General features: G+C 41.3%; 1 protein-coding gene across 1 annotated transcript in view; it reads left to right on the top strand.

Moving 5' to 3' along the window:
• The first annotated feature begins 964 nt into the window (after window positions 1-964).
• The window catches only part of LOC127584056 (AF4/FMR2 family member 1-like), a 102,372-nt gene continuing 89,594 nt past the window's right edge, over window positions 965-13,742 (top strand). The window contains exon 1 of the mRNA XM_052040596.1: window positions 965-1,102. Coding sequence (XP_051896556.1) covers window positions 1,086-1,102 — 17 coding nt within the window. The 5' untranslated portion in view covers window positions 965-1,085. The remainder of the gene's footprint in view (window positions 1,103-13,742) is intronic.

Raw genomic sequence — 13,742 nt, 5'->3', positions numbered from 1 at the left:
TCTCCAGCACATTGCATGTAACCACCACTCCATCCATACCATCCCTAGCACGTTCCCTGTAACCCCGTACCCCATTTCTAAATACTTTTGCGTCGTTCCCTGTGGCCAACCGAAACCTCTCCCAACCACGCACACACGACTACTGCCACTGATTGGTTCGGTAGGAACCCAGACTCCATCTCCAGCAGGTTCCACGTAACCCTGCACGGTATCATGTAACTACAGCAGATTTTCTGTAAATCTCAACCTATCGCAACACCACATAATCCAGACTCTCATACGCTTCTCACAGCTTCCCTGCATCACCCCTCCACCTCCTCCTCCTGCAGCTTCCCTGCATCACCCCTCCACCTCCTCCTCCTGCAGCTTCCCTGCATCACCCTCCCGCCTCCCCTGCAGCTGCCCTGCATCACCCCTCCCGCCTCCCCTGCAAGCTGCCCTGCATCACCCCTCCGCCTCCTGCATCTCCTTCCTACATCACACCATCCCCTTCAGCAGCTTCCATTACCCACCACCTTCTCTTTTGCATTTTGGTAGGACAAGTCGCCGGACCACCGCTAAATGCGAGTCTCGCCTGAAATAACGTGCCCAAATAAGGAAGTGAACGGACTGCACCATTCCGCGCAGAGCGGGTTATTCTGTCATTATTGTAGGCGGTGGAGGGGGTCAAATTGTGGTAAGGGTCTTGCACCCACCGCGGCGGCGGCGAAGTCGACGCTGATTTGCTGGCGTGGCAAGCAGGGCCCCTGGGCGTGCAGGCGGGGTTTGGCCAAGGGTCATCGCGGGCTCCCGCTTGCCGCTGACTGATTGGTTGGTTGGAGCAGCGGCTGTCGCCTCTGAAGTGCCCGGATGGTGCTCAGCGAGCCAGCAAGGCCGAGCCGCTGCCCGCTGGGCCCGGCCACCGAGTGAGTGCAGTCGCACGATGCGTTGGCCCCTCGGCCCAGCTGCAGCACCAGCACCCCCCCCCCACCCTTCCCCAGCTTCACCTCTTCGCTCCAAGGCCGGCGGCGCAGCGATGCCTGAGCCACTGAGGGGCAGCTGTCTCTGAAGCCGATGGCAAGCCGCCGGCAGCTGGCTTCTGCACCATGGCCACTCACTCCAGGTAAGCAGGACAACCCGCAACTGCCTTAACGTCTTCGGTCAGCCTGGTTTATGCGTTAACTTGGCAGCTGAAAATGTCCCTTAAAAAATGCACGGACTGTCAGTGGACGCGTTAATGTAAGCGATGCCGTGGGAAAAAATATAAGAGGTTAATTGAAGTTTGCTGTTTGAAACACCTCTTGGAGGTTTGTTCGTGACGGCCGCATAGGATTTTGTGAAAAGTTCAGAAACTTGTCACTTGGACTGGGGAAACCGCTTGTGACCAAAAAGGAAATTTAATAGCTGTGTGTTAATCTGCTGATTTGGCAGAGGGCGAATGTACCAGAGTGGAAAATTAATTGTTTTAATGTTCATTCATAATGTATTTTAATCAATCAAGATTGGATTATCTCAGTAAAAGTGGTTTTTAATGACTATTTTAGCTTTGAATTCTCTGATCTGATTTGTGAAATTGTGCCCTGGACTGCAATGCAACCTTCCAAACATTAGTGCCACTAATGTTTTTCTGCTTGTGCATTTCCTGAACTAAATAAGAAATTGGTTATTGTTTCTTTGCCCCCCCCCCTCAAGAATTTTGGTCAAAGTAATGCCATACTTTTGATCTACAGAACTATCCAAACAAATGTGTTTGTATATTTCTAATGATATAAAACTAGTTCAGTGAGAGGAAGTACCTACTAAAATATTTGTTATGGTTTAAATAATCCAAATCAGTTTTATAAGCTTGACTGAAGATAGTATAGAGAAAAGTATTTAAAATCTTATTTGAACAAAATACATCTTGTTGATCTTGAGCTACTGTTAAATTCCAATATATTACATAACTTCCTTCCTGTTTGTAGTGGCTGCTCTCTGCCCCCTGATTTTGCTTCTCATTTCTATGCATTTTTTTCTTATGGAATTAAATGATTTTCACAGTTTTCTTACCTTAATTCCAACATTTTTCATTTGTTGCTCCCACTACTTGTATTGTCACAACAGTTTCCTTTTAATACCAATCCTATATTTTTAAAGACTAAAACACTATGATATTGTCAACTAGTAATTGAGCTTTTATGAAATGATCAATGGCTGTGTCTAAGGTGGATTGTTTTAGTTTGGTACAGTTTTGAAACTAGAACAGTGTGAATGTTTTCACATCAGCCATTGTTAATTTGTCTTTAGTTTATTCTTTTATAATTTTTAATTTTCTCAAGAACCAAACTGAGACCATCCTATTCATTTTGCTTAAGATCTTTGCAGTTGGCACATAAAGGATACTTCCCTATCAGTCTGGGCTGGATTCCAATTGCAATCCCAGAAATGCAAGAACGATCTGGTAACCCACAGTGCTACCCAGACCCCTTCATTTGGTCCTGACTGGCATTGCTCATTCAAGACATATATATGTTTTAAGTCGTGCTTCTTTAGGGCAATATTTATTTTTTTTATTTTCTTACATATTTTAGATAGATACACTTTTCAGTTAACATTATAAGCATCATGTTGTATAAGTTTTAGCATGTGCAATTAAAGTTTACCTGATGTTTGAGTGACTAAAGACAACATGGTTCTATGTGTTGCTAAACTAGATGCTTTCAGCTACAACTGCTGTGTGGCTGAAATTGTTCTTTTGTGTCTCTGTAGTGGGGGTGGGAGGAATTAGCTGAGGTTTCAACTCCCATTTTTATCTAGTATCCCTTCCCGTAATGGTATGTCTGTGTACATGGATGTCATAAAAAAAGATTGGTATCAGCTGTGATTTCTCTTAACCTTTTTCTATACTTGAATAACCAATATATATTTGCTTTTAGGCTCACTACAATATATTAGACAGGAATTTTAAAAAGCAGTTCAGGAATGCTCAATGTCAGTGGAGCATTGAAATAACTAAACCTTGATCTATATCCTGTTGTGTTTCTATATATTGGCGTTGTTACTGTCATTGTCCCCTGTATTGGTTTTGGTGGTGAAGCTTGCTTTGCATTGTAATTGTAGGCTGCCCTCTTCCTTTTCAAACAGAGACCATTGATCACAATAATGTTTCATTAAAGAACCAGTGAAACTTGACCATTGAGTGGGAACTGAGCTGTAATATTTGGATGGCATTGAAGCCTACCTCTTTAACCAAGACTTGAGTGCTTATTAATGTTGTACATCAAAGTTCTATTTTAGGTTGGTTTAGAACATGTGATCACATGTATTTTTGGTGTGGCCTCACCAGCGCCCTGTATAGTCACACCAAAACCTCCCAACTTTTACGCTCTATATGTTGCAATAAAGGCAGCATTCCATTCACCTTCCGAATTACTTGTAGCAGCAAGTGAAGGCAGACTAATGTATCTACTCATCAGCAAACAGAATGCTGGGAGAACTGACCCAGGGTCTCAACCTGAAATGCCAACTTGCATCTTTTGCCTCCACAGATGCAGGATTCTGTTTGTTGTTCCAGATTCCAGCACCTGCAGTCTCTTTTGTTTTCTATCCACCACATCGAGGCACTCTGTTAGACCAGGTATACCTAATGCTATAAGAGCAGGGAGTAGGCCAGGGACTTTTGCTGTGCGAGATGTCTATCGTGCCTTTATGAATATCACAGCTATTGGTTCCAGAGCAAAATTGGTGCCGACCCGAAAGTAGGATAAAACCAATGATGATACAGACTCTAGAGAGCTTAAAAAAAAGTTAATTTTTCCCAGTCCAGTTGCATCTGTATGCAATGCTAAAACATTGTGTACTAAGAGGGAAACATTTTATCAAATACATTTCAGATATTGAAAATATTTATTGTAATGTGTAAAACTGTGACATCTTTTAAGAGGCTTTAATGTAATCTGAAGGTCATTTAGCCCACCCTAGAGGTTTTTTTTACATTATTTTGCTGAGGAGATTATCTTAAGCAGGTAATTTGGTAATTCATCTGCATTGCTGCAAATCAAAAGTAATGTAGTAGAAGACTGCATTAGTTCAGGTGCCATTTTGGGAAAAATAAGCCGGTTCTATGCAATGTGCCAAAGTAAATGTTAATTTTATTTGGCCTCTTCAAGCCCCGCCAGCTAGGATGTACACTCCTCATGCAAACTCCCCACTGTTTTTCATAGAGAGGACAATATTGAAGCAATATTAGACTGCTCATGTTCTATACTGCCAATTCCTTTTACATCCTGATTTATGGTAGTAAAAGACTATGTAAAGGCAAATGTGTATTGTAGATTGGGGGGGGCAGATTTATAACGGGGAATAAGGAAATGACAGAAAAACGAATATTTTGTCTGTTTTCATGGAATAAAACCTAAACTACCTGCTAGAAGTACCAGAGAAACAAGGGTTTAGGAGAATGAGGAAGTGTTAGTTAAGAAATAGTAACAGAAGTTGGAGAGGCTGCAAACCAATAAATCTGAAGACCACATCCCAGAGTTATGAAAGAGTCAAATAAGGACAGAGGTTCTAGAATGTGGCCCTGCTATTTAAGAAGGGAAGGAGAGAGAAAATAGGGAACTACTGATTTTTTTTTTGTTCTTCACATATCAGTAGTAGGGTTAATGTTGGAATTTATAAAGAAAAATGAAATTGCAGAGCACCAAGAAAATGGCAATGGAATTGAGCAGAGATGACATGGTTTTATGAAAGGGAAGTCATATCTGGTGGTCAGTCCTGAAGAAGGGTCCTGACCCGAAACATTGACCGCCTACTTTTCTCCACGGATGCTGCCTGGCCTGCTGAGTTCCTCCAGCATCATTGTGTTTTTCATCTGGTAACTCGGATACCAGCTACTCTGTGTGAAAAATGTTAAACTTCCTCTCACCTCAAACCTTTGCCCTCTAGTATTATACAACCCTGCCACTGGAAACAGACTCTGGCTATCTACCCTATCTATGCGTCTCATAATTTTATATACCAATATCATTGACACCTCTCTGCCTCCTTTGCTCCAGGGAAAACAGACCCACCCTATTCAATCTCTCCTCTAATCCAGGTAACATCCTTGTGAATCTTTCCTACACTCTCTATAGCTTAACCCTATCTTTCCTGTACTGTAGCAATCAGAATTTCACACATGATACTCCAAATGTGGCCTAACCAAAGTTTTATACAACTATAACATTATGTCCCAACTCTTGTACACAATGCTTCAGCCGATGAAGGCAAGCATGCCACATACCACCTTCACTGCCCTTTCTACAGGTGTTGCCGCTTTCTGGGAACTATGTACGTACCCCTAGGTCTCTCTGTTCAACAACACTTCCCAGGGCCCTGCCATTTACTGTGTATGACCTGGCCTGGTTTAACATCACTTTACATTTTTCCAAGAAATTCCATCTGTCATTCCTTTGCCCACTTTCCCAGTTGATCTATATCCTGTTGTAACCTTCATTGTCCACTCTACCACCAATTTTGATGTCACCTGCAAACTTATTAATCATGCCACCTACATTCTCATCCAAATCATTAATATATATCACAAACAACAGAGGACCCAGAATCAATCCCTGTGGCACACTACTGGTCACAGGACTTCAATCTGGAAAAAACAACCCTCCAGTACCACCCTCTGCCTCCTACCACCAAACCAATTTTGTATCCAACTGGCTTGCTCACCCTGGATGCCATGTGTTCTAACCTTCTGGATCAGCCTATCATGTGGAAGCTTGACAAAAGCTTTGCTAAAGTGCAGTGAACAACATCTACTAACCTGCCCTCATCAATCCTCTTTGTAACCTCAAAAATCTCAATCATAAGACATGATTTCTCATGCACAAAGCCATGCTAACTATCCCTAATTAGTCCATGCCTTTCCAAATGCAAATAAATCTGTCACTTAGAATCCCTTCCAATATCTTTCCCATCACTGACATGAGGTTCACTGGCTTATCCCTGCTCCCCTTCTTAAATAAAGGCACAGTATTAGCGATCCTCCAGTCTTATGGTGTCTCACCTATGGCTAACAAAGTCACAAAATTCTCAGCCCCAACAATCACCTCCCTTGCTTCCTATAACATCCTAAGATGCACCTGCTCAGGCCCCAGAGATTTATCTACCTTTATGCATTTCAGGACCTCCAATAGCACTTCCTTTGTAATGTTGATTTGCTTCAGAGCTTCACACAGTTCCCCTCCCCTGAACTTACTATCCTCCATGTTCTTCTCCACAGTAAGTACAGATGAGAAGTATTCATTTAATACCTTGCCCATTTTCCATGACTCACTAGCTAGCTACCCTTTTAATATACTTAGCGAATCTTTTAGGATTCTCCTTTATCTTATCTGCCAGGGCTATCTCATGGCCCCTTTTTTGCCCTTCTAATTTCCTCCTTAATTGTACTCCTACATCCCTTTTTCTAACCAGACACTCAATATCCCTTGTCAACCAAGGTCCTCTAAGGTTAATCAATAAAGTTAGAGGATGTAGAAATAGGGATAATACGCTGGCAATGGATTAAGAATTAGTTTACAGGCAGAAAACAAAGAGCAGGAATAACCAAGTCTTTCTCCGGTTGTCAGGCTGTAATCAGTGGGGAACCACAGGGATTGATGCTTGCATCCTAGCTATTCATAGCCTCTATCAACAATTTGGCTGAGCAGACCAAATGTGGTGGTTCAAAGTTTGCTGATGATACAAAACTAGGTGCTATTGTGAACAGGGAGGAGGATATAAATAAGGTTGAAGGGGTTGTGTACAAGCTAGGTGAGTGGATGAGAATGTGACAGATGGAATTGAATGTGGGAAAATTGCAATATCATTCACTTCAGCCCAGATAACAGGAAAAGCTGAGCATTTTTTTTTAATGCTGAGAATTTGTGAAATGTTGCTGTTTGAAAACACTTCTGTGTCCTTGTTCCGAAGTCATTGCAAGCTAGCGTGCAGAGGCACCAACAATTTGGAAGGTAACTGGTATGTTGGCTTTGGAGCACAACATCAAGACATCTCCTCAGTATTAATCAACAAGCTTCAAAACCTGGGCCTCTGTACCTCCCTCTGCATTTGGATCCTTGACTTCCTCATCAGGAGACCACAGTCAGTGCAGATCGGTAATAACATCTCCTCCTCACTGACAATTAACACGGGTGCACCTCAAGAATTTGTGCTTAGCCCACTGCTCTACTCTCTCCACATTCATGACTGTGCGATTAAGCACAGCTCAAACACCATCTATAAATTCACAGATGACACCCCTGTTGTTGGTGGAATCTCAGATGGCGATGAGGAGGCTTACAGGAGTGAGAAAGTTCAGCTGGTTGAGTGGTGTCACAACCACAACCTCGCGCTCAATGTCAGCAAGACCAAGGAATTGATTGTGGACTTCAGGAAGGGGAAGCCGGGAGAACACACACCAGTCCTCATTGAGGGGTCAGCGGTGAGCAGCTTCACTTTCTTGGGCATCACCATCTCAGAGGATCTGTCCTGGGCCCAACACATTGATGCAGTCATAGAACATTACGGCACAGTACAGGCCCTTCGGCCAACAATGTTGTGCCAACATTTTATCCTGCTCTAAGATCTATCTAACCCTTCCCTCCCACATAGCCCCCTATTTTTCTATTATTCATGTGTCTATCTAAGAGTCTGTTAAATGTCCCTAATGTATCTGCCCCCACAACCTCTGCCGGCAGTGCGTTCCACGCACCCACCACTCTCTGTGTGTAAAAAAAATTACCCCTGACATCCCACTTATACCTTCCTCCAATCACCTTAAAATTATGTCCTCTCATGTTAGCCATTGTTGCCCTGGGGAAAAAGTCTCTGACTGTCCACTCGATCTATGCCTCTTATCATCTTGTACACATCTTGTCATGAAGAAGGCATGCCAGCGGCGCTACTTTGTTTGGAGTTTGGGGAGATTTGGTATGTCACCAAAGACTCTTGCAAATTTCTATAGATGTATGGTGGAGAGCATTCTGACTTGACTGCGTCACTGCCTGGTATGGAGGCTCCAATGCACAGGATCACAACAGGCTGCAGAGGGTTGTAGACTCAGCCAACTCCATCACAGGCACAAGCCTCCCCACCATTGAGACATCTTCAAGAGGCAGTGCCTCAAGAAGGCACATTGATCACTAAGGACCCTCACCATCCTGGACGTGCCCTCTTCTTGTTACTACCATCAGGGAGGAGGTACAGGAGCCTGAAGATCCACACTCAATGATTTACGAACAGCTTCTTCCCCTCTGCCATCAGATTTCTGAGCCGTTCATGAACCCATGAACATTTGCCTTTTTGTTTTGGTACTGTTTATTTATTTCATAATTTAGAGAAAATTTTACATTTTTGCACTGTATTGCTGCTGCAAAACAATAAAATTTCACAACATACAAGACAGTGATAATAAACCTGATTCTGAGAGGATTTGAATACAGGGATAAAGATGTCATGCTACATTTTTATAGGTCTTTGTGAAACTGCACGTGTAGTATTGTGTACATGATCTTACCTAAGAAAGGATGTGTTTGAAGATTCACTAGACAGACCCAGGAATGGCAGGATTGCCTTATGAGGAGGGATTGAGTAGAATGGAACTGTATTTCTAGAATTTAGAAGAATGAGGGAAGATCTCATTGAAACATACAAATTCTTAAAGAACTTGACAAGATGGATGTAGAGAGGGTATTTCTTCTTTCTGAGGAGTCTGGAAAATAGCACTGAGGTCTCAGATCAGCCATGATCTTGATGAATGCTGGAGCAGGCTCGAAGGAGCAATGGTCTTCTTCTGTTTCTTATGTTCTTGTTAGAATAATAACTATAATTCTAAGATGATTAATTGCTTGTGAAGTGCTTTGGGACTTCCTGAGAGTGAAATTTTTATGTTTGTGCTCTGGCACTCCTGCCCCAATTCTGACCTCTCATCTGTGAAAGGTGTTTCATGATGTGAGCTGCTTTGACAAGATTTGGTTATTCCTCAGTTTTCTCTTCATAGTTGGTCATTCTTCTTTGCATTTCTCCAAAACCCCTTAAGATTCTAAACTAATGCAAATTGTCATTGCAGTTTTAGCAATGGGAGTAAGGTCAATAATGACTTTGCCAATGGCACCCATTTTAAAATGTTGATAGACATCTAATTTTCCTAGTCCAAGATACAGTCTTTTATGTACAAGGGCCATTATGTGCTTGGGTCTAATGGAACAAGAATTAAAGATTGCAGCTATCTCTCCAGTGAAGTTTTACCATCATCATATAATATTATTACCCATACAAGTCAAATACTTATAGTGTACAGGAATATTTGTACAGCAGCTTAAAATTAATTTTACCTGTCATCAGTACATTAATTTAGAGTTTTTAAAAATACATTCATTCACAGAATGTACTGGAATTTATTTTCGAGGCACAAGACTGCGGATGCTGGAATCTGGAGCAGAAAAATAAACTACAGTCAGGACTGAGTGTAGAGGGATGATGGCAAGTATATAGAAGTGAAAGGGAGGGGAGTGACAGAGGCTGGTAGGTGATGGTTGAAACCAGGGGTGGGGGTGGTGGTGGGGGTGTGGAATTCAAGCTCCTATCTCTGGATCAATGTTGACCACTGTACCTCTATACCTCTCAATTGATTAAATGTGATTAAGGAAGTGGTTGTTGTTTGCTCACTCAAGTGATTAGTGCTTTTGTCTGAGATTTTCCAAAGGTCCCAACAGTCCTGACTAAACTGGGTCAGTTTCCATTTGTGAACCTAGTGTTTATTGTCCATGTGTAAGAGCTAACAACATTTCTAGTATTTTGGTGATCAGGAGGAGAATAATATTAATATGCTAATATTCTTTCATTTTTAAAAAATCTCCATGCCAGTGGTTGTTGAAGAGAGCAGTCCATTGCTGAATTACCTAGGGTTGGATAACAAGAGAGAATGGATTTAACATACAAATTTATGATGCAGACAGCTAAGTCTTTGTGCTCTTAAAGACTGGGCTGTTTTAAAATGATCTGGTTTTGTAGTACGTTTTTCATTATTAAAATTGAACTTTGAAAAGAAAAATTGCATTGATAATTGGCAGTTTGTAGAGATGAGCATGAGAGCAGTTCTGTTGTGTGTCTGGTTTGTGCTGGTGCTGACTTAAGCATGCTTTTGCTGTTTTTATAGAACTAGTACAATCCTGTTCTCTGATGCTGAACGCAAAGTATTCCATCTACTTTCAAGGTTAGTCTAATAATTTCAAATAAACTGTTAGGGCTCGTAATAGTTGTCCATTATCAATGTGCAATGCAGTGGAAGATGAGTGGCATTTTTGACTATTATGAGTTTGTATAAATCAATGACATAGTTTTTATTTACTGTGTACCTCTAAAGTAATATGTAACTGCGAGCAATGTGTGCAATTATAAAATATTTTATATTGAAACCACAATGCAGTTTTGACATTACTTGGGCAGGCACATCTTCCTTTCTTGTGAATATTGGCACAGCATTGTCCCAATAACATAACTGGACTGTACTACTAATGCAAACAAATTCAGGCCACAAGTCAAAATTTATTTCGCATCTAAACTTGGAAAACTTGACTGGCACTAAGTCAATTTGATTCCAGCGTGCACGCATTTTCAATTTTTTCTATATAATCTCTTCATTTACAGGATGATCTGTGCTGCATTCACTAATCTTGGACGGGCTGGTGGTGTATCTGTTTTAACTAGACTAGATCTGTGATTTTGAACTCTGCTCATGCATATCATGTGTACTCGGTTCCTCTCCAAACAGTTAAAGTTTAAATATTTCAATGGTGTAGGCGGCACTATTCACATTTCGCAAACATTTAGCTCAATTTGAGTTTATTTTAAGGTTACAAATGGTCCAGGGGGCTCCCAGGGCACTTTTAAATTCTTCTTTAAAACCAAACTGACATAAATTGCATGATAAAATGAAGTCATAAATGCTTGACACCCCTCCTGAGAATGTGTCTCTGCAGTTGTTTTGTGACTTTAGTGTTGGGTGAAATTGGCAAATCGAACTTTTTGTACTGTTGTATAAACAGTGAACTAAATATTACAACCACATTAGACACCATATTTCTTCCATGTTTCAGTGGGATTGCTTTTCACTACAGTGAGCATTTCATAATATTCATTGGGTAGTACAGAGAACTTCTCCTTTAAAGATAATTGGATTTGTCACTGGAATAGATTTCCTTTACACTTGCCTGTCCTCGGAGCATAAACTATATTTAGGTTTGCAAAAATAGTGTTTAAATGGAAAAAAAAAATTACACATACAGGAAAGTTGAAATAAAAATATAAAATACTGGGACTACATAACAGCTCTGAAAGGATAGGGTATAAGTATCTCATATTTTCTCTCCTTCCCCTGTCTGGTTTCACTGGAGTGTGCACCTGCAGTGACCGAAGGGGGAAAGTTGATTGGCTTCAAATTTCCAAGTTTTTCTTGAACCAAAAGTGTGCAACACTGTTTCTTCTTTACTCTGCACAGCTAAGATCCAAAACTTGACTGAGTGGGCATCAGGTGTGCCTCCTAGTTAGGGTAGTATTCTTTGTTGGTGACCAGTTCATTGAATCTTCTCATTGCCTCACATTTTACTTTTTTATCCCTCCCCTCTGATGGGTACATGTAAATATTTTTCGTATTATAGGGAGAGGAATCCAATAGTATAAACCAAAGGCAGAAGCGGATACTATGGGTACCGGAAATATTGAAATAAAAACACAAGATGCTGGAAACACCCATGTCAGTCATCATCAGCTGAAAAAAGAGCCAGCATATAACCAATGTATTTATCGGGCTGCAACATGTGATCTGCTGTTTACTGGCTCCTACCTGGAAGTAACACCCACACTAGTGGCACAAGTGAGTCCTTGATGACCCTGCCAAACTTCCTTTGGAGTTTGACAATCCTTCCAATAAGTGAATCCTTCACCATGTTGGTCTCAGCAGTGTGTCGTAAGTTATGTAACAGCTGAAAACCGTGCACATATATTGATTAATGTCAGTATTAAAAGCAGTCTCTCTCCCCCCCCTCCCCCCCCGATATTTGAACTTCAGGTAATGGTTCTCACCTGAAGTGAGTGCACTATGAGTGTTCTCAGTGTACAGCACAATCATTACCCCTGAAGGTAGTCTGGGGAAATGATGTTAGGCAGGACAGGGAACTGGGGATAGACTTCAGCTGAGAATCCCATATATGGTGCATGCACTTTCATTCAGCTAGATGCCCATGAGTTGTGTGTGGAAAACGACTAGTGCCAGACAGGCACACAGTGCTCCACTCCTAACTCTGATGAGGCAAGGACCATTCCTTCCTGGGCTGTAACTCTGCCAGATGCTTCCTGCGATGCAGTGGACCAAGTGCGCCAAAAGATTTTGGTGGTGCCTGGCTTGCCGGTAGCAGAGGTAGTCAGGTGAAGCAAACCTAGGAGATTTCCTGCTTCCAGCAGCCCGGAGAGGACTGTTTGGAAGATCAGCAGTTTGGCAATTGGCTCTGCTGATCCAGCACCTTCTGATCCAAAATTAAAGCAATTAATGACAATTTTACCAGGCCAAATATTCTCACCCATTCTGATTTCAATTTCACATCCAAATTTCTGTACGTTGCTTCTGAGAAAAAAAATTGAATGAATGCTTGTGGGTCTAGTTAACTGTTGCTGATTTTCAGCATAACTTCAGGGGTTAAATACCAAGTCCTCCTCCCAATTCCTAGTAATTGATGCCCTGCAATTAACGGCAGTCACCACATCAGCTTTCTGAAAGTAACATCAACTAAAGCTTTGGACTACAAGCTTCAGGGCAGCCTTTTTAACATTACAACTTAGTAGTATTTGATATGTATTTACAATCTACCATTGTGTGGTCCCAAATAATTTCTAGTTTATCTCGTACAGTTTCTCTACAGCTCCTCTTTTGTTCTGTTGTGTTAACTATAAGTTTAGTTCATTCATTTAAGTCAGTGATGTGGGCTGACATATTTAGTGGATTATTTAGAGTGCAAGGTCCCATATCCCAATTTGACAAGAAACAGGAAGATCTTCTGTATTGGCTGCCGTCATCATTTGACTGTTAACACCAAAATCGATTACTCACTCCTTTTTCTCATTTGCCACTTGTGAGATATGTATGAAAATTAGTTAGTGTTTGCAAGTAATTGTGAAAGCATTTCCAAATTGTCATTTTAACTTTGAAATTGGAAATGTACAATGAAATTTGAAAAGTTCAGTAATTACAAATTACTTTTCTTTGTGTTTTGGACATTCTTTTTATGACAGTGGAATTTCACTATTCGTGAAAAGTATTTGAATATATGCAGCGCAAGTGGAAATTGAGGGAAATTACTGAGATGCTGAGGTTCCCCCTTGGCTATGGTAACAAACTCTTTTCATGGGTATAGGCCCTTTTTTTCAGGCCTATTCTTTCATTTAATTTCACAATAATGGCAGAAACTCTTTTGATCTTGCAGTTGCCAGTTTTCCTTCTTCTACCACTTACAACATGATTCCACCCCAACCCTTTCATTATTGGGAAGGACTGTTAGTCTGGGATGCATTCTTCAGTGTATCTGGTTCCAGCTTCATTTCCTGGAACAATATACATTGCATCTGTGTTGTATGGTAACTTTCTGCTTCATTAACCAAAACACTTAGGCATGTAGGTGAGTAAATATTGCCGCCTTGCTGTGCATGAATTTTCTTGTTTATTTGTGCTGCTCCTAAGCAGTATCTGCTGTAACCCC

This window comes from Pristis pectinata, chromosome 2 (genome assembly GCF_009764475.1).
Source record: "Pristis pectinata isolate sPriPec2 chromosome 2, sPriPec2.1.pri, whole genome shotgun sequence".
In the NCBI taxonomy this organism is placed as follows: Eukaryota; Metazoa; Chordata; class Chondrichthyes; order Rhinopristiformes; family Pristidae; genus Pristis; species Pristis pectinata.
Note: the sequence above shows the minus strand (reverse complement) of the source record. Positions and strands in the feature narration are given on the sequence as shown.